At 42.9% G+C, this 22168-nt stretch overlaps 1 protein-coding gene across 2 annotated transcripts in view; it reads right to left on the reverse strand.

Annotated features, from left to right (window-relative positions):
* Positions 1–22168, reverse strand: part of LOC308297523 (C-terminal-binding protein 2-like) — a 115720-nt gene that overhangs the window by 58254 nt on the left and 35298 nt on the right. For both annotated transcript variants that reach the window (XM_080740954.1, XM_080740955.1), the window contains exon 2: positions 21758–21923. In XM_080740954.1, coding sequence (XP_080597080.1) covers positions 21758–21815 — 58 coding nt within the window. In that variant the 5' untranslated portion in view covers positions 21816–21923. The remainder of the gene's footprint in view (positions 1–21757; positions 21924–22168) is intronic.

Here is a 22168-nt window from a genome sequence, read left to right on the forward strand (position 1 = left end):
GAATTGTTGCTGCTGTATTTGCTGCTGCTGTTGCAACTGCTGCTGCTGCTGCTGTTGGATGGTGTATGTCGAAGCCATCTCTTGCCTCACAACTTGGGTGGCGGGGTCCACTACCAGACAAGTAGCAGCCTGCGATTGTGGATCCAGTGGACGCCCATTGACATCAGTGTAGACTGGCTGAGCAGTCATAGGTGGAGGTTCGCTGGCATACCGTGGAGACATGTGCTCCATGCCATAGAGAGCTGGAGACGGGCACCGACTAGGGATACGTGAGCCATCTGGCATCATCTTGGTAGCAGTGGCGGCAGCGGCTGCAGCCTGGTTCTCCCTGTAAGCCCGGTTCAACTCATGAGCAGTTGGTGGTGGGGGAGGAGCAGCAGGGAGAGGGGATGATGAGGGGGCCTGGGGCAGCGCTCTCCCTCCCTGAACCTGATCCCACACACCTCGCCCCCCAGGGCCCGTCCCGAAATGGGATTCTGACCTTCTGAGTGGATGGTGGTGAGGCGACGGTGCCGGTGGAGGGTGGTGCTCCGCACGGTAAAAGCCGTCCGGCGGGCGGGGAGCCACGGTCGCATCGGGCAGATAGTAGTCCTGATGCGGGATGGACATGGACCCTCGGTGAGACATCGCTGGACGTTCGTAGTGGTTGAGGTCCGGCACGGAGCCCTTCCTGGCCGCCAGCGGGTTGTGTCGCTCGGCAGCGTACCCTTGTCTGTACGCAGAGTCCTGGTGAGAATACGGATTGCGTTTCAAATCCAGGTCGGGGGGACGTACCCCAGATGGAGGCTCATACCAGCCTCCTCCCTCTCCGTACGACACAGAGTTCCTCCTGCCTGCTGCTACCCTGGCTTGCTGCTCATAGACGCTATCAGCCCTGTCCCACTGGCCCTCGTTCCCCCCCAGCGTGTCCCAACTGTGGGAGCGACTAAGACTCAGCTGCTTGCTGGTGACAAGCATTGGAGAGGGAAGAAAAAAAGAAGCCTTCGTTTACACCGAAAAAAAGAGAAAAACAGCTTATATTGCACTCGTGGCGAGTGTTCTCTTTCAAGTCTTCGGCTACAGTAACAGTAACATCAAAAAGGTGGAATGGTGGGAGGGAGGAGGGAGGTTAAAAAAAAGATGTAGCAGGGTGTATTGTTTCACCTGTCTCCTGAGCTCTAGTGTGTATCAGGTGACTCCCCCTTGGCTGGCGATCCTTGAATAATTAATCTCTGGTCATACTGGCTCGCAGTGTGCAAAGGAAAGAGGACACCATACACAAACACACCACACCACACCACATCACACCACACCACACCACCCACCCACACACTCACACACTTACTCACACACCAAAGGTAGCCCCAACTACTCCATAGAAGAACAGGATGTTTGATTTAGTTGGCCACAGACAGTTCACCCACAGAAAGAATGCAGCAGGAAAGAAGCGGATAGGTTGGGTTTAGGGGTTGGGGGTTGGACTGGGAAGGGCCTTGTACTAATCCAGCGGGGTTTATCTCTCCCTTCTCGGGGGCATTTCACTCCCATTGCCAATTGCTATAAGGGATTACGGGCTAAATAAAGCCTGTTTAATTCCGCAACCCACCGTGACGTCACGTGGACCAGATAAAATCGTCGACAAAAGACAATGATTCAAAAGTACCAGTGGACACACCTGCGGCCCACGGTCACGCTTGCAGAGGAGACACTTACCTGAGGCCGATTGTGGTGTAATGTCGTCAGCACACCTGTGCACCACACCCAGTCATTGGGCTGAGCAGACTTTCATCAGTGGAGAGCCATTGAGAGGCACAGCAAAGCAGAGTCGCCCATTCAAATGAATGCAGTACTTATACTACTAAGTCTCATGCGCTGTCAGTGAACATCAAATCCACTCGGATTGGACGCTAATCCTCCCCGGGCCCTGTGCAAACAGCAGAGCCAACGCACAACAGCTACGAGATTCATTCCAACATGTCCGCTATGCCCCTGTCGCGTACACTCTCTCTCCATCTCTCAATTCTAGATCACGATAAACCTGTTAACAGTCAACTGATAGCGAGATAGTGATAAACCTGTTAACAGTCGACTGATATCTGACACTAGAACATGGATTACATGCAAGGTTCTGTCATGCATGAGCATAAAGGAAACATGCAACTTCACAGCACTGTAAATACTTTAATTTTTGAAGTAGAAGACGGTAAAATACAACATAATTTTTTTTAGATAATCGCAATTCCTTTTGCATACGGTAATCGTCATAATCGTATCCATGTTGAAACATTTTCATAGATTTTCTAATATTTAAAAAAATAGTGGAAATAGCAGATTTACAATTTCACAACGCATTGCGATGTGACTCACTGTGAGCTTGTTGTAGATCGGCTATTTCCATGCTTTTTTCCCCCCAAAGTATAAAGTTATTAAATATGTCAGGCTTGTCAGCCATTTCTTTGTATAAAGCTTATTTGTCATATCTTCCCTGTGCAACTTCAAAGCCAAACAGAAATGTAATCTTTATTCACATATTCTAGTGTTCAACGACAAAAACACAATTGTATAACAACTAATCGTCTTGTAAAATGTCATAATCGTGACAGCCCCGATTGAGTGATTAACTCACACTGCTGTGTACTGTATGTTGTAAGAAGATGGTGGGGAGACAAGTAGGTCATGGACATACTGTAAATCCAAGAGGAAAACGAAACAAAACATGAATGATTTATTTATTTTGTGTTACCTGTTACATACCGTTCTCTCACTACCTGCTGCCACAAATGACCTCTGCCCTCCTTTCTCAGGGCTCTCTAATCTGGATTTGAAGTGAGAATCAAAGACAAAGTGAGTGCGCGTTGGGGGGGGGCAGTTACTGTAATCCTAAGGCACCCACAACCTATGCCTTGAAATCAGAGTATGAATTCCGCTTGACAGAAAGAATGAAATATAAACAAACTCTCAAGCCACTGCTGTGACTCCCAAATCCCCATCACACATGACGGGCTCCGTCAATATTTTCTCAACTGTCTTTGCATCTCTGTATATATTATTATTTTTCTTTTACCAACAGCACAGGTGTCTCAGCCACCGGGCCCCAAATTACTCTGGGCCCCAACGCAATTGCATTGTCGTGTCACGGTAGTTACGCCCCTGGCCATGGCCAGTAATAATAGGTTCTTGTCAATCATGTCCTTTTATAGGTTCCGTCTGAATCAGAATCTGTTACCATCTAAATTGCTGATACATATTATACATCCAAAACATCAGGACAAGATTTAGTAAGTAATTTCAACTTCAAGTTAGAAAAATAAATAGTGATTTCATATACTGTACTCCCCGCCCCCTCCCACACACAAACAGAGACATACACACAACTGTAATTAAGCAGTAATGTATGAATGTAATTAACATTACTATTCTGCAGCCGGTGGAAATATAATGCATGACTTTAGTCAGACACACTTCCCCAGGCTCTATAAACTCTGAAGAACATGAAAAGCAGTGTCACACAGTGAGATATTGGCAGTGCTGGGCTGCAGTCATGAGCCAAGTGCTGCACATCAATATATCAGTGCCAATATTTCACGGTACAACATGACCTTGAGTGTATTATAGTGATTACAGGACAGTTTCATAAAAAAATAACTTGATGATTAGAAAGCAACTAAAGGGGAAAACTACAGGAGGTGGTTGCAGCAGTTTAAGAGTGCTGTTATCAGGAGATGTTATACTGTATTAGCACTCATTAGAATGTCTCTTAGCCAGTTACAATGCAAGGTCAGAACTGACTGTGGTGTCGGCCACACCATTGGTTCTCAAAGTGGGGTCCGGGGACCCCCAGGGCAGGGGCGTCATTTGGACCTGCTGAGTGTTGCCATGGCAACCCCCTAGCGATTTCATAAAAAATATAATTTTGTCGATAATAACTTTTCCTCAATATTATATTACATCAATTTACTATGGTTGCTTTGAATCATGTTGGCACACATTCATTAATGAAGACAAGTATAAAAGGAGTAGTTCACCCGCAAAATGACTTTTTTTCAATGTATTACTCACGCCATGGAGACTTGAGTTTAATGATATTTCTTTGTATTTGTCGCATTCCTAAGACAAAAATTTGATTATAGTAAATTTACCCCCATTGATTCCGGATGGGAACCCAAATGCATTCGAGTCCCCATCCGGAATCAATGGGGGAGCATTCATTGTAATCAAATTATTGTCTTGCAACAAATGCAACAAAAATCTAAAAATATTATTGATCTCAAGTCTCCCTGGCGTGAGTAATCAATAGAAAAAAAGTCATTTTTGGGGTGAACTACTCCTCTAATCTGTCTATTGAGAATTTCTACTCATGGCAGTGTACATCATTTCTGGTGTGAAATAGATATAACAAATGTAAAGGCCCTTAAAACATTACCCCCAAAAGCTTTTTTTTGGAGGCCATACCCTAGATATTGTTGAAATTACACCTCTGCCACAGGGGTCCTTGGGGTGGCTCATAGCGAGCTTGAGCTTGTATCTGCTATTTTTTAAAAGTTTTTATAAATTTCCTTTTTGAACATACAGGTACATCTTCTCATCTGAGGGTCTCTGGTACAAAACCTTTTCGGATGGGGGTCCGTGGCCAAATATGTATCAATGTTGGGGTTCTTGACACGCAAGCGTTTACAATATAAAGCCAGAGTTCTATTCAACCTATGGTTGTTGAGGTTGTGACAAACTACTGCCCGTCTCCCTCGGCACAGCTGACACCTGATGCCCATCCTATGCATTTCATGTTTACTAATGCATGACAACAGATGTTAAATGTGGGAGTGTCCATCAGCGTCTCACTATGGCTCATATATGAGATACCAGTAAGACTCCCTAATCGGGAGATAAGCGACCGTAGGTGGCTTATCTCCACAAATAGGGCAAAAATTTGTTTTTCCCAAATCTTCCTGATCCATGTTGATGGCATGAGTGTAGACATGCTGTGTAGTGATATTCGTGATTTTAGGGCAAAAACTGTAGGAGCAGTGTCCAAAAATGTGTTTTAAAAGTCGGCCTGAAGGTGGCGCTAGAATAGGGCCATGTGAAAAATGAGGGGTGGGGTCTCCGCGTTGCCTTGGCGGACGAATAGGTACCGGCCCCGGCTCTCCCGGACGCTCCTAGCCCGAGTTACGGCATTTTATGTGCGCTGCAGTGGCAGGGGGTCCTCCACTGGGGGCGCCACCACTTTTGCATCCGTTCTGGAGCACCAGGAGTCGGTGGTCCCCGGGAATTCCCTGTGAGCAGCCCCGTTGGGGTGGTCATTTGGTCATTTTTGCACATTTGGTCATTTTTTGCATCTGGGGGTCCCCCAGGGACCTGGGGGTCCCTGGGGCTCCGGGGGTCCTTGGAGGTTGTAGTTTGGGAGGCAAGGAGTGTGTGTGTAAAATCTGGCATGGATCGGGTCAACGGGTGCGGAGATATAAGCAGGGAAAAAGTGTGACGTGTGACGTGTGAGCACATTTGGTCATTTTTCACATCTGGGGGTCCCCCAGGGACCTGGGGGTCCCTGGGGCTTTGGGGGTCCTTGGAGGTTGTAGTTTGGCAGTGAAGGAGTGTGTGTGCAAAAGTTGGCATGGATGGGGGCAACGGTTGTGGAGATATGAGCAGGGCAAAAGTGTGACGGACTCACTGACTGACTGACTGACTGACTGACGCACAGACAGCCCGTGGAGCTTTTGGTAGTAAATGCGACCTACGGTCGCAATCAACTAGTTTTGGTTGCATTGAAACTTTTAGCTGTGCCTGTAAACGGCTTTGGTCAAAACTGATTGTGTGGGATGCTTAAAGGCAGGGTGATATTTTTGGTCAAAACAAAGTTTGTTTGTTTTTTTCCCGTCCATGCCTTACCCCTAGACTATTTTGCCATGTTTTACAAATTTGAAAAACATTTTAGAATATTTCAAATAGCTGATCTAAACACACACACACACACACACACACACACACACACACACACACACACACACACACACACACACACACACACACACACACACACACACACACACACACACACACACACACACACACACACACACACACCTGATTTCGTTGACTAAAACTATGACGAAAAATGTTTGCCGACTACCTTTTTTCTGATGAAAACGAAATAAAAACTAAAAAACTAAATAAAAACTAAGCTACGATGACCAAGACTAAATATATTGAGAATTCCATCAACAAATAAAAACTAGACTAAAATGTTAGGGAGGGACTAATGGAGAAGAGATCCAGTAAAACGAGAAAAAATAAAGTCATTTTATGTTTGGTTGCACTAGGGTGTTGCTCTCTGAAAATAGCAGATCTACAAGCTAACAACACATTGCAATGCAACGTGTTGTTAGCTTGTAGATCTGCTATTTTCAGCATGTAGCCACGTGTAAAATCAGCCATTACGACACAATCACGGCCTGCCAGAATACATTTGTAGATTTAGTCGACTGCAATCTTATGGTATTTAGCAAACTAAACTAGACTAAAACTAAAAGATTTCAGATACTAAAATATGACGAAAACTAAATCGAAAATTCGCTGTCAGAACCAACACTGACACACACAGGAGAGAAGACTGTATTTTGACTCCACCCGGGAGTTCTCTTCTTGTCTTCATCCTAACCTCTCCCCTAGCTTCCTCTAAGTGGACTCTCAAGGGAGTTGGGCTCACTGTGTGCTAGAGCTAACACCACCATAGAGGCTCCCTCAAACACAGAGATGTGTACTCAAGAGTTTGCAGATCTAATCCTAATGCAGAACTTAAGCAAATCCGCAAGTCTAAAACACACTGTTTGACTTTCAAATGCCCCTTTGTTTGCCATTTGTCAGCCCATGCACACACGGCCAAGTTCACACAGTAACAGACGGATTTAGGAATTAAGCTGGGGATTTTAAAACAAATAAGACAATGGCCTGGTAAAAAGCTTATAAAGATCTAATATACTACGAGGTTAACAAAGCATCCTGACACAGATAGGCTAACTGAAACTGAGGCAAGATACACATACAAAAATGTGGGACAGAATTATTTGAGCTCATAATAATAGATAGTAGTAGTAGAGTACTGTTACATCATCATGCATTCTTTAGTTTCCTTCACAAGACACATTCTACAGCAGGCAATTGCTATGTTAAAATGCAGTGGTGATTAGCAGGCTTTGTACAGGGAACTGAATTTTGAACATGCTATAGGCCTATAGTCAGATACGTATATACATACCACATATCTCAATATTCCTTTATTAAATAATTCACTGCAAACTTAGAATATCAGAACATCTTGTGAACCAGTGAGGACCCCAACCTATTTATAAAGAAATCACCACATTTCTTCACCTCTTTCTATTCTCTGTGTGGATGCAACAAACTATTATATAGCGGCATGCTAGATTCCCTGAAATAATGAAATATCACACAATTAAGTTGTTCTTTGTTCACAACACTGCCATGTACATGTAAGTCTTTTTTCATAATATCAGATCTTCTGCTAATCTGTTCTGTTCTGAATGCTAATAGTAGCTCAATAGCTCAATAAGCCCCATACTTCTCCATGTCAGCCAGCCATTCACTTATCAGTATCCATGTAAAGAATGCAGCTAATGGGGCTTTGAAATACAATGTGTCAACAGCACCACAATGCTCTGAAACCCATTATAGCCAATGGCTGTGGATGTGCAGTGGTGGAAAGTAACTAAGTAAATTTACTCAAGCACTGCATTAAGTACAAATTTGAGGGCTTTTTACTTTACTGGAGTATTTTACATTTTCAGTACTTTTACCTCTGGTCCTCTACATCTCAGAGGCAAATATTGAACTTTTTACTCCACTACATTTATTTGAAAACTTCAGTTACTAGTTACTTTGTAGACTGGTATTACGAATACAAAACATGCATTAACCACTTCAGCCCTATTTAAACTTTGGCTATTTGAAAACAGACGATCTACGAGACGTGATGAGACTTGTAGATCTGCTATGGGACATTCTGCATTTTGAATACTTTATACTTTCAGTATTTTAAAGGAGTAGTTCCCCCACGAAAATATTGATTACACGAGTTCAATAAAATATTTGTGGTTTTGTCGCGTTACTAAGACAAAGATTTGATTACAATAAATGTACCCCCATTGATTCCGGATGGGGACCCAAATGCATTTGGTTCCCCATCTATAATCAATGGGGCTAAATGTACTACAATACATTTTTTGTCTCAGGAAAGTGACAAATACAAAAAAATATGATTGAACTCAAGTCTCTGTGACGTGAGTAATCAATAGAAGAAGAAAAAATCACACCCGTGTGAACTGAGCGGTGGTCGTGGAGGCTGCGCAACAGCAAAACAAATATATAATAATAATTATAATTATAATAAAAAAGATTAAATAAATATTTTTTAAAAATATTAAAAATAATAATAATAACTAGAAAAATATTGTTCCTTCGAAACAATTGTGGGCTCGCTTCAAGCCAGAAAACAATGGCTATAAAAGCACAAAATGTCAAGATCGCAGGCAGTGCTCTCTTTGACGTTACTGACGTCAAAGATTGGTCCATTTTGTTCCAAAAATGTGTTGTGCAAAAGTTGACCCGCTGGTGGCGCTATAACAGGCCAATGTGAGAAGGTTGGTATCCGTTCCTTGACCTATTGGGAATGTGCTTGCAAGATTTCACGCACATCCCAGGCTGTGTTCATGATTTGAGGTGTTTTTGGCTTTGGCCACTTTATCGCTGCTTGCAGCTATATTTATTATTATTATTTTATTATTTTATTGTATGCACTTCATAGGCATGTTAGATAAAGGTCCTTAGATTGCGTGTAGAATGTTTCATGCAAATTGCTAAAAAGAAATCCTAGAATAAAAACGGTTTTAAGCGTTTCACAAACTGCTCAAAATGATATAGCGCCCCCCTTTGGCCAATTGGGGTATGATTGGTTTTAGTGATATTTGGAATAACACTCTACATCTTTGCCAAATGCCATGAACATGCTACTTTGTATGTATGATTTAGAGGCAGAAGAATAATTTGCATAAAAATGCAATATTCATTGAATTATTTAAAAAAGCATGTTTCAATTTTAAAGAAATCCAATCTGACAGATCTTTAGATATCGGTCCAAAGTTCACGTAAAAAAAGTGTTGTGCACGTGACGCGAAAATTTCAGAATAAAAGCGGGTTTACGCGTTTTACAAACTGCTCAAATTGGCGGAAAATCGAAGGGCGGAGCTTACTTAACAACGACACAGATGTCTTCCGCTTGAGTCAAAGCACGCGTGTAACAAGTTGCATGTCTTCAAACGAAACGAGTCAAGACTTATGTCCGTTTGAAGTTTGAATTTTCAAACGCTTCGTATAGCGCCCCCCTTTGGCCAATTGGAATAAGATTGGTTTCAGGGATATTTGGACTAACCCTCTACATGTTTGCCAAATGCCATGAAAGTAACACTTTGCATGTTTGATTTAGAGGCAGAATAATCATTTGCATAAAACCGCAATATGAATTGAATTATTAAAAATTAATGGTTTAACGTACAAACTTCTCACCACATAGACTGTATAGGTATTGGTCCAAAGTCCATGTGAAAAAAGTTTTGTGCGCTTAACTCAAAAATCCCAGGAGGAGATAGATTTTTACTGTATTTCATATAATTCAAAATTGTGGGAGACCTAAAGGTCAGAGGTCAAAAGTCAGAGGGTAAAAGTTGTTCGGCATGAGGAGACGCATACGTGTATACAGGTTTCATGGCTGTATGTATAACACAGCATGAGCTATACCTGTTCAAAGATCGTACTTTCGAAGGCTTCCTACAGCGCCACCATTTGGCCGATTGCTGTAAAAAGTAATAGCACACTTCCCCACTGTAAGCTGAACACATTGATGTTTTTATTTTCATTTTCTCACTAAGTATGTAGGAGTAGAAAGGAACCGAAAATCCCGTCTACTTACTAGATAAATAAATAAATAAATAATGACAATATCTAAAGTGTGCTCGCCAGGTACTGGCGAGCCCACAATAATAATAATAATATGGGGGGGGGGGGGGGGGGGTGCTTGCTTGCGTGTGAGAGAGAGAGCCATCCATCCATCCATGTCACTCAGGCCACCACTGGTATTGCAGTTGATGCTCAGGGCAGACTAGACTCAACAGCACCTCTCTGGTCACCAGGGGTACTTAGGCTACATACGGACCCACATACATAGACGGACGGATACACACACGGCCACGCTATGGAGACGGTGTGACCACCGCTCAAAAAAGAAAGTCATTTTAGGCGTGAACTACTCCTTTAAGTATATTTTGACGCAAATACTTGTGTACTTCCTCTCAAGTAAATTTTGAATTCCAGACTTTTACTTAACCCATTAAGGCCTAAGTCCGATTTGAAAAAATATCGTAAAAACCTAAGGCCGATTTGAAAATGCCCCAAAACGTAAGGTTTTTCTGGAAAACATATTACTCAGCCTATGTAGCAGCTAGAAACAAAATTCCCAAACTATTTGATAGCTTCCTTAAACCTTTGGCTTTCATAGAAAACGTTCAGAAAACTTCAAATATTATTCAAAAATGTAATAAATGTTGCTATGCTACATACTGTACATGTACTGTACAACACAAAAATGTGTTCCCGGCCTGAGGGGTAAAAGCACAAAAATCTGTTCCCGTCCATAGTAAGAAAATGTGAGTACTTTCCCCACCACTGTGGCTGTGTCGCACAAAGCACATGTTCAGCACGATGAACTTAGACCAGCGCACTGTGATGGATATTGAACACTCCATAGTATACCACAGTGACAGCAGATGGATACTACAGCTGACCGTCTCCTGAGTCCTCCAGCTATGAGATCTAAACTCTACGCTCTCCCAAGAGATGGGATCCAAAAGTCACATCACTCACATACTGCATATGGCGAACGTATATTTTTTACTGTATACTTTATATTATTTTCAATAAATGTTATCAATTTAAATCCTACATTAAAATTGGCTACTGGAAGGCCTGGCACTATTTCTGTATGTTACTTGGTTCAATATGTTACTCTTAGCATGTTGTATTGTACCGTATACGTGTTGCTGCTATTCATGGGTTGCATTTGTAGTCCTAAACGGCCATGTTGAGGACCAACACAGGTGTTTCTATTTGTTTGATTGGCACAGAACTAATGTTCTATGCCAATCAGAACACCTGTGTTGGTCCTCAACATGGCTGGTGTAGGACTACAAATGCAACCCACGAATATGACAAAAGTAATTACCCTCTGGGATCATATATGCAGGGACAGAGTGAGAGAGCTCCGCTGGAATCAGATTTCAGTTATTCATCTGCACGGTTACACAGTCACTGATTCAGATACCGCCTCTTTCATTCAGTAAACATGATCATAGCTTTGAAAGGGAGTTCTACTGCACATGAAACAGCTAACAGGTCCAGTGCATTACAGCAGTGGTTCTCAACCTTTTCAGGCCGCGACCCCCAAAATAATCATATTTTAACTGGGGACCCCTCACCCTGACGAGCACTAAGAGTTGAGGCATTACATTTTGTATAACACGGTTCTATTGTGCTCACAATGCCTCGGGTTGCGAGGCATTGTGAGCATGTAGATGAGCATGTAGATCAGCTATTTTCACAATTTCTGCCTCTAATATTTGACAATTTGGCCAATGTTTAATTTGTCATTTTAGAGGTATTAAAATGTCCTTAAATTGTCACTTTAGAAATGTGCAAATACACTTAAACTTCATGTTGGTTTGTTTACTGTTGTTGAGTGAGAAAAACAATGTTGCACATTAAGTTAATCATCTGGAGACCCCCTAAAATAATTTGGGGACCCCCCCAGGGGGTCCCGACCCACAGGTTGAGAACCAGTGCATCGCAGAAGCGGGAGCAAACAAGGAATGACGCACAGGAGCATCTTGGACAGTTAAAACACTTTTTATTCACAAGGTGCTAAATAACAATGACTAACGTTTCGATGCCAAGTGCCTCTTTATCAGAGTCATGATCAGAGCATTTTTACTCGTCATTTCATTGGCAGGTACATTGCCCATAACTGAGGGGGGGATACAGTATCTAAGACAAACGAGACCGACATCCTCAAGAAGCTCAATTGTCTAATAATGTCTCATTGTACTATTCCAGCACAATGAGGACTGAAATATTCTTCAGCCTGTCTGAATCTTTTCAGCCTGCTAAATTTTGCAACCGACTGAGAATTCAACTGACTCAAATGAATGGATCTTTTCAGGAAGTGATTTGGTTCATTTTGTTCTGCATGTGTGCAGGTGTTTCCGTGTGCATATTGGAATGGTGCAGCATGCGCCTGCCCTATATCTATACTATAATTTTGCGAATGTCTGAGTGAGTGAGTGTCTGTCTGTCACAGCGTTTCTCCTCAGTGGCTGGAGCAATTGATCTGAAATCGCATCACCATTAGCATATGAACACACCTGACATAACTGTGAAGCCCGTTTGTCACTTTCACAAATCATATACTGTATATTAGCATTTTTATGGTGTATCTACTATCTATTCTGCATCTAGCATGAGGCACATCTATTCTGCATCTAGCATGAGGCAACATGTTTAACCAGCTCTCTCTGTGTGTGTGTGTGTGTGTGTGTGTGTGTGTGTGTGTGTGTGTGTGTGTGTGTGTGTGTGTGTGTGTGTGTGTGTGTGTGTGTGCAGGCAGGCGGGTGTGTGCGCAGGCGGGTGGGCGGGTGGGCTGGGGGGGGGGTAGCCATTAAACGAAACGGGTATTTCTACATTGATGCTCCTACATATTATCATGCAAGCACCAGTTAAAGTTACTTTCCATCCCTCATATACAGTACTGTATGCACAGTGCACATCCCATAACCCACACACTGCACATCATTTTTGAGCTCATATCTTTGAACGGGCAAGGGCTAGTTGTTATGGTTAACATACAATGAGAGTATTTGGAATTCAAGCTCCATCTGTTTGTCTCTGCGACACACACACACACACACACACACACACACACACACACACACACACATACACACACACACACACACACACACACACACTACCATTATACAGTATATACTGTACCATATACAGTATCTATATATGTATTCTGCCCGCTTAAACTAGCACTCTGCTGATCCTTTTGACCCTGGTCCACTTGTCTTCTGGCATGCAACAGGGACAGTGGCAGATATGGTGCTTTGCTAACGTCCCTTTTCCCCCCAGACATGCAAAGCACCACCAACGCCATAGACCTTGTTCTGACATGCATACATGAATAAATGACATGCTAACTACTGAGGAACACCATGCCGCAACAGAAATAAAAACAACCGCCTCCCGTCGTCCGGCGCGCCTAATACTCCAGGCCTGATTTGAATGTTAAACACATATTGACTTATGCATGAGCTCGGGGCAGCAGGCACTAACTGGAAACGGAATTACAATGCCTGTCCGCTGTGCAGAATATGGCTGTCAGATGCATTGTAATGCACACTAGTACACACACACACAAGACATAATGTACATGGTGGGCTGCTATGTGATTCCAATGAGATTATTCTTCTCTGAGCGGATCTCTACAGGGACTGGACGGACTGGACAAAGGAGGATGAGGTGGTTGAAGCAGTTGGTTATCTAAATAACAATCGCATGGCATGTTTTTTGGAATGCAACATGAAAAGGGCTGCAATTTCTTATTTCCCCAACACGACAGTGTTGATTTTGTCGACTAAATACTTTTTTCCCCAGATGAAATCTAAATAAAAACTAAGCTATGATGACGAAAACTATGACTAAATATATTATTGACAATTCTGTCAACAAATAAAAACTAGACTAAATTAGACTTGGTTGTGACACACTCTGAAAATAGCAGCTCAGTCACAACATGTCGCAGCTTGTAGATCAACTATTTTCAGATGCAACTAAGTGTAAAATCAGGCATTACAATGCCATCAAAACAAACAGATTTTTCGACAAAATCAACTGTAGATTTAGTCGACTCAAATCTTCAAATTGTCTTTGTTTTAAAAAATAAATAAACATTTGATCAAAATTACGACTAAAACTAAATCTAAATTTCCTGTCAAAATCAACACTGCAATTCAGCTATAGTTCCTCTATTGAAGTGCCTTTTGTCTGGAGGGCCAAATTGTCATGTGAAGCTTGACCAATCCTTATATCCCAGCCTTCGTCTGGTATATTATTGTTTCCCATGCAGGAAGCCCAGGTTGGAATTCAGGAAGTGACATTGGGGGCTCATCTGAATGGTATTTCCCAGGGGGCGGGTGGGTCAAAAGGGATTGATTGTAGCAGATGTAGCCATGCCTGACTGATCAGAAGCGTGGCTTCTGGTCAGTTTTGTAACTTGTAAAAATGTTAGTCAGGAAAATATGACCTTGAAACACAGTTTTGGGTGCCAACCCACTGATTGGGAAACACCGCTGAGGAACCAATGGAAACTATTTCCTCACAGTCGGCCCTGTCAATTTTGAGTGTAATGCTTCCAAACCTCAGCCCATCTCTTTCCACTGGATCCCATCACCCCAGCACCGACCCACCCGCCTGGAGTCAGGCCACTGCTCTTTATAATGCCCTGTTGTTTGAGCGGAAGATTTCACTTTGAGGGTTTTGGCGAGGGGCCTGGAACACACCCAGGGGGGCCGCAAGATCCAGAGACCGCTCTGATGACTTCATAGCACAACTGGTTGCCAGGTTGGGGTGGGCTGTGGAATGGTTAGGGAGGGCTGGGATAGAAAAGGAGGGAAGTGGAGATGGTGGAGGGATCATGGGATTGAGAGATTGGGTTGCGACGCCCAGGATATGAGGTCCCCCTCCACCAGGGAGCAGGGATTAGGGAATTTAAGCAAGGACGGATACGGCAGTCCACTCCAGTAACCGGAAATGGATCGGTGCTTGCCGTCGCCCATCCTATTCCGGCACAAAATACCTTTCCACGTAGTGTCTACAACGTGCCGCCTAAGACACGTCACCATGGGAACCAAAGAGTTCAGTAAAAGTGGTGGGAACCCGTCGCCGAAGGCTGTTTGCTTAACGATTTTGACTGCTAGGCCGAATGCGTCATAGCAGCTGTGGTTCTGCCTAGCGAGCCGTCCTGAAAACCGCCCAGGCTTAAATTCCCTATTATGACATCAGGAAAACCTCCAAAGTTCTCCTGCTAACCTCTACAGCCCCCCTGGGTGCCCTGAGCAGTTTGGTCTGAGCAGTTATGTGCAAGCTAGATTCTAGCATATCCATCTATTTACAGGCATGCCGAACAAGATACACTCTAAGGATGGCTTTGTCAGAGGATGAAAAGATTAACTATCAAAACACACCATGTTGATGAACACTTGATGAACGCGAAACAATCTTTTTTTAAACTTCATACGCCAAGAATCCGCTCAACAAATGTGTTTGCATCTCAGCAGGACAGATTTACATCATAATCAACACAGGAACAGGCGGTCCAAGCGACCTGGTTCACAGTGCAGCAACAACCGCTCACCTCCCCATCAATGCCCAGATCACTCAGTTAGCTCTGGCTAAATGACGGTGGCACCGGCTTCTGGCACTGCCCAAGTCACTGCATGCTGGGTACACAGATGGAGCAGACAGAAGGAGAAGAGGGAGAGAGATGAGAGGAAAGAGATAGAGAGAAAGTGGAAGAGAGATACGGAAAGAAGGAGCGAGAGTGATCGGGAGAGAGAAAGAAAGAGAGGCTGATGCTTGCCACACTCTCTGTATTGCAGTTGCCTGCTCTCTGGCTCTTTATCACACATTACAGAAGGTCTGATACTCTGATTGTGCCTTATGTCTCTACAGTATACTGTCAGGTCAGCTATTAAACACACAGTGGACTAGATGCTTTCTCTAGTCCCAATCAAACATGTTAAATGTGGGGTTACTAGGAATGCATGTACTGTAGCCATGTGTTCAGACCTTTGGCCTGCAATTAAGAATAGTTTACCTTTTCAAAAGACATCCATTCAACCGGAATAGAATCCTTGTGGTTTTGTGGCTTTTAAGTATGGCTGCTACAGCTATTCAAACAATTGAATTTAATTCATTATTCAAAAATAATCTGTAATTGATTTGAATAAAACAGAATCAATTCAGGGTTCTTTTGTTTTTCTTTAAAAACATTGTCAAAATAGTGAAAATAGCCATTCTACAAGCTTAGCTCACAATGTGTCGTGTTGCTAGCTTGCTGATCACTTGCGGGTTCGAGTGCCGTTCCCGACGAGCTTAGCTGTATGTCACTACCTGTCTCTCTTTCCTGTCTGTCTCCACTTACTCTATCAATAAAGGCAAAAAGCCCGAAAAAGAATAAATAATAATGGATGGTTGTAGCTCTACTTGTCTACACTTTTAACCTAAAAACACACCTGACAACGAAGCACAGCAAATCATATTATGCCCAATGACGTGAAAAAAATCTATACTCCTGAGGGTCATGACCGCTGTGACAGCACTGAGCAAGGCACACTTCAAAATGGTATTCGTTTAGAATTCAATTCAAACCACACAGGCACAGCTTAGTTAATCGCCCGGGAAATTAGTACAACAATCGTTCACTTTGTAATACAAGCACCAAATTTTGCACAAAGTTTCCTCTGAACCTACTTTTCCCAAAAAGCACGTTACTGTATAGAAAGTCAATGGGACCCCAACCCTTAAAAATAAAAAATTAGTGGCTAACGTGCTTTTTGGGAAAAGTATGTCCAGAGGAAACTTTGTGCAAAATTTGGTGCTTGTATCATTGATTCTTCCAAAAAATAGACTTAATTTCCTAGACTATAAGAACCCATTAAAATTCGCAAAACAGATATTGAATTGACATAGTTATTCTCAGTTGAATGGAGACTGAGAAAATTATATATGGTGTATTCTCCCTCTCTTGTTCGCACGCACGCACGCACGCACGCACGCACGCACGCACGCACGCACGCACACGCACACACACACACACACACACACAGTACTCTCTTAGTATCTTCACATCTCTGACCTTGTGTTTTGGGCCCATTTTTGCACAAAAAACTTAAGTACTTATTTGATTTCCCATTTCACGCTCGGGTCCCAACACTTTGCAAAGGGACAACAGCAGTGGGTGGCATCTTCTGGTGGAAAGACACTCTGGCCCCTTGTACTGAAAAAAATAAAACACCCCACATTTTCTACTGTTGAAGAACAGGATCATCATAGCTATGAAGACGACATGAATCATTGCCCTCTGATCTTTTCACTTCCTCAAAATCATCCACTATCATTTTTGTTTTGTTTTGTCTTGCAAGTACTGTACTAGTGACTAACTTCACCATCTTTGCAAGCGAGTCACAGTCATAATTTATACCAGCTTGCGGCAAGCTAAGCCCTGGCATGTACTAGGTTTGTAATATAAAACTGCAGTTATAAATAACATATTCAACTATTTTGAACACTGTTTCCGGGACAAAGCAAATTTCATTTGAATATGATTTTTTTCCAACTTCAAAATCTGTAGTTGATTTATTTTTTAGCCACAAGATGGCTTTTTTCTTCTTTTTTTTGTGTTGTTTTTTAGCATAAATGTTTTAGCGTTAAATCCAGGCCCCTTTTCCCTGGTGGGGTATAATAAAGATATAATGAAGCGCACGCCCCCATTTTGTGAGGAAACGCCTCCATTCCTCGTGGGGTGAACATAGACCAGCTTTAGCAAGCTGGTAAGAACCTGTGGTGGGATTGTTCCGACCAGAATATCGTTGTTGTCGGGTGGAAACCTTGTATGTCCAAAACCGTTTGTTTTGTCTTCATCATTTTTAAAATGATTTAAACTAATGAAAACAGCCGATCTACAAGCACCGCGAGGCGTTTTGTGCTTGTAGATCAGCTGTTTTCACTACTTTTGTGCGACGGCCTTGTGTGATGAAGCAATGCTTTACTTTGCGAAAAAATGTACAAATTTGAAACTTGGAGATACAAGGTTTCTGCCTGACAGTGACGATATGTGATTTTATAAAGCTTTTATACAATGTTCATTGGCCCCTAAAAGGGCACATAACCTCTCTCTATGCATAAAGACAATAGATGGAAAAGCCTTTCCCGCAGTCTGGAGGGGTTAGTGGTTTGGAGAGGTTAAGATGCCACATGTGGCTCTTATTTCCAGTGTAGAGGACAGGGGCGTCAATTGGGTATGGCAGAGGTGTATGCAGCTGCCATACCCTGGGTCCAGGGTTACTTACTACTTAAAGTTAAAAGTCAAGTTACTTTTACATATAAATCCATGAATGTCTCTTTGTATATCTGTGCTGGTTATTGTGTTGTCAAATTGCAGTAAAATAACTACAAATGCAAAATGTTACAAAATGGACACTTTAACAAGGTATTATAATTATATTCTCCACACTTTTATTCTCCCCATTTTGACAAAATGGTATATTCCCAGGTTCTGCAGGTCAGCTGCACAGGTGCAATGCACTTGAACAACCGTTCCAGGCTGCCATATCCAGCCCAAGAAACCATAGAGACGGGGGGAAAAAATAAAAAGTACTTCTTAAAATAAATGTATCATGCCTGTTGCTATAAGGTATGGCAACATGACTGGTGTCTTGACATACCATGCCATACCTTAGCTTTTTCTGAACTGACGCCACTGGTAGAGGATGCGAGGGGAGACAGTTTAGTGAGCATCTATAGGTCTCTGTAATCTCAATGGGATTATCCCTGGCAGAAGGACGGAACGGAATGTTGATGATATATGGGGAAGAGAAGACCGTCAAATACAATTAAAACTGATTTGAAAACACCAGAATGAAAACATTAACTACATGAATAAAAACAATACCGATAAATAAAAGCAGATAAAAAGGAAACAACACGTCACAGGATAAATTAAAGTAAAACAATGTAAAATGTGAAATTATATAAAATATTCACCCCATAAAAGGTTTTAAGAAGTCTGCTTGTAATGCGTAGAAGAGCGTGGCACACACACACACACACACACACACACACACACACACACACACACACACACACACACACACACACACACACACACACACACACACACACACACACACACACACACACACACACACACACACACACACACACAGTCATAGACAAAGGCTCTAGCAAAATCAGAATAGAAAATGAGTAAAAGATGGAAAATAAAATCTGTTTCATCCACTCACTCTTTGGCTCTCCCTCTCGCACACGGACACACACAGACACACAGAGTCAAAGAAGTCGCTAATCAATTCCAGCGCTGCGAGAAGTACTTCACTTCATTATAAACTCCCTGCTCCGTCTCTGCGGCAAAATATGGAAACATCAAACCCCCTCACACAGCCCCTAACCATCTGTAGAACTCTCTCACCATCCATCCATCTCTCTGTCCTGCCTTTCCCTACTGTGCTCGCAAGCTCTTTGTCTTAGACATCGCCATCAAAGCAAAAGCTTGGACTCTCGGTACAGATTTAGGCTCTTTCAAACCTTGCGAGCGCACACACACACGCACAAACACACACGCACACACACACACGCGCACACACAATCAACAGTATGGAACATCTCCCGCTGGCTTTTCATTGTGGCTGCAGCAGGGGTCTAGACAGCTTAAGTGCTGCCTTGTGTTGGGTGACACCTCGTGACAATGGGCTGAGTCACTCCTAACGACAAAAGCTCATGTGTGCAATGAGAATAATCAACTTCTGCACTTTTGCGTGCGCGTACGTATACGCGTCCGTAAAGAGGGAGCATAGAATGGGCTGGAAGTCATGGTGTGTGCTTGTGCGTAAGAGGATGAGAGTGTGAGCCACCAGCGGCAACTCTCGGTGAGCCTTCAACAACTGCGAGCAGCCACTGGGAATTATTTGTGTGATTTAAGCCGCGCAACTGTGTGCGTGCGCGAGCGTGCGTGTGTGCGTATGGCCTGAGTGAGTGATCGTAAGCTGAATGTAAAGTGTTATGATTCTCGGCCAAACGCAGTGATGTGTGTGCTGTGCGGCGCACTACCACTGATTTAACAAGTTGTGTGACCCTGGGAGTCATCATCGGGATTTACTGCAATGCAACCTATTTACAGTGTGTTTGATCCAGGGAAAGGGTGCTGTAAATGTGCGCGATTGACACGGGTATAGGTCTGTGCATAGACACACGCACACAGATTCATCACACCCATGAATACAGACCCACAGGCACACATATTATTGAATAATAGCATAGCTCAGTGGTACTCGATCTTTCTTGGCTGCACTACCCCTTACACTGATTTCCGAAGCCAAGTAACCCCTTGCTCTGACTGCAGCAAAATGTACATCAAAAGTCCAGTTCCAATGCCAATACGTTCAAAATAAAACAGCATAATGGCAAATAAACATTGGTTTCTATTCAATAACAGTTACTAGTCAAGTAATTGGTGTAATTTGGTTTATGAAATGTACAGATGAGCAGGTTCACACAAACTCTGACACTGTTTTATCATTAACAATAGTAAAATATATTCCCATTTTCTAGTTTTTCCTCACGCACCCCCTGCAGTACCCCCACATACCCCTAGGGGTACGCATACCCCCATTTGAGAAACACTGGTGCCATAGCTGATAGCTTAACCACTTAAACTCAAGATTTTTCCAAAATGTTCAAAAATGGCATGTAAGCATGAGCTTTTTGACACAGATGCTTTCCCGGTTTTAATGGCTTAAGCACCCATCACAATTCACAACGATGTATGAAACAGATATTGGATTGACAGTTATTCTCAGTGGAATGGAGACCCTCTTGCTATATACTGTACTTTGTCAACTTGACCTGAATTGGCTCTGCACTTACTTGGCCCACTCTTATTTCACCAAATCTCTTCACCTACAGACGATCTAGATAATATAACTCAGAGAGTACAAATGTAAGTAGCCAACACTTGCAGAGGTAAAATTACACACCAATCCCACAAGCACGATAACTATGAAGATAACTATGACTATTATTGTTCCACCAGTGTATTTTTATTTATAGTCGGTATGAACACTGCCATCCACTTGACTTTTTAAAACTATACTTTTATAGTTACTGCGACCATAGGTCGCAGTTAACTATGACAACCGGCACATCTTGTCAGTACGTCCTTCCTTCTGTAACGTCTGTAACGCCTCAATTGAGTTGACATTGTGACATCACGTGACATCACCTCATCAAAGATCAAACCCTAGATATCCATGGGGGTCTCACAGCACATGGTTGGTTTATACAGACAGGGATCTCCATATATGGGCATAAAAGAGATTGTATGTATGACGTCAGACGTCATAGGACTTTCACATAACGAGTAACCGAGTAAGCATGTCTGGGGTTGGTTCTACGGACTTCAACTTTTGCCCACGGATAGCTCCGATTTTTGCCTATGATCTTAGCTGCTTCCCCTGCCGTTACTGTACTTGCACAATGTACAGTTGTATGAAACAAAACATTTTTGTAGAACCGCCGATCCAACCAATATGCTCATATCTCCATATACATGGATCTCCATATATGGGTATCAGGGATCTCCATATATGGGTAACTGGTCCGATATATATTAATAAAGAATTCGGTCCTGTGCGAATTTCCGTCCTGCGCGACCTCGCCCTCTGCGCAACCCGACTTTTCGCCCTTAGGCGTCTTACTGGTTATAGTTATAGTGCTCAGTATGAATGGCCCTTAAATCCGATAAGAGGGTAACGTAGAAGAACAGATGTGAGAGAGGACGGCGTCAGTCAGGGCGTCTTACCTTCGCAGATTCTGTCCAGTCGCTGGCGCTTGACTTTGTGCTTGTCGGGCAGAGCCATCGTGGCACAGAATGACCGCTCCCTTTGAAGTCACCAGTCCAGATGAAGATACAACCAGCTGGCTGGTCCAAAGGGCCCTACAGGGCTGGCTTTGGTAATGTTTCACACCTAGGAAAATAAAAGGACACAGGGTATTGTTGTAGGAAGTGGACTGATATTGTTCATATATTACTCACATTATTATTAACATGTCTTGTGACTGCTGTTTTGGTGTTTTCTAGATTTTGGGTGGATATCAAGTTTGACACGGATTCTTGATATGTTTTTGGGCTTTTATGCCTTTATTGATAGGACAGTAGACTGACAGGAAATGGGGGGGAGATGGGGAGTGACACGCGGCAAAGGTCGCCCGG

The sequence above is a fragment of the Nannobrachium achirus genome (assembly GCF_963921795.1).
Source record: "Nannobrachium achirus genome assembly, chromosome: 13".
NCBI lineage: Eukaryota > Metazoa > Chordata > Actinopteri > Myctophiformes > Myctophidae > Nannobrachium > Nannobrachium achirus.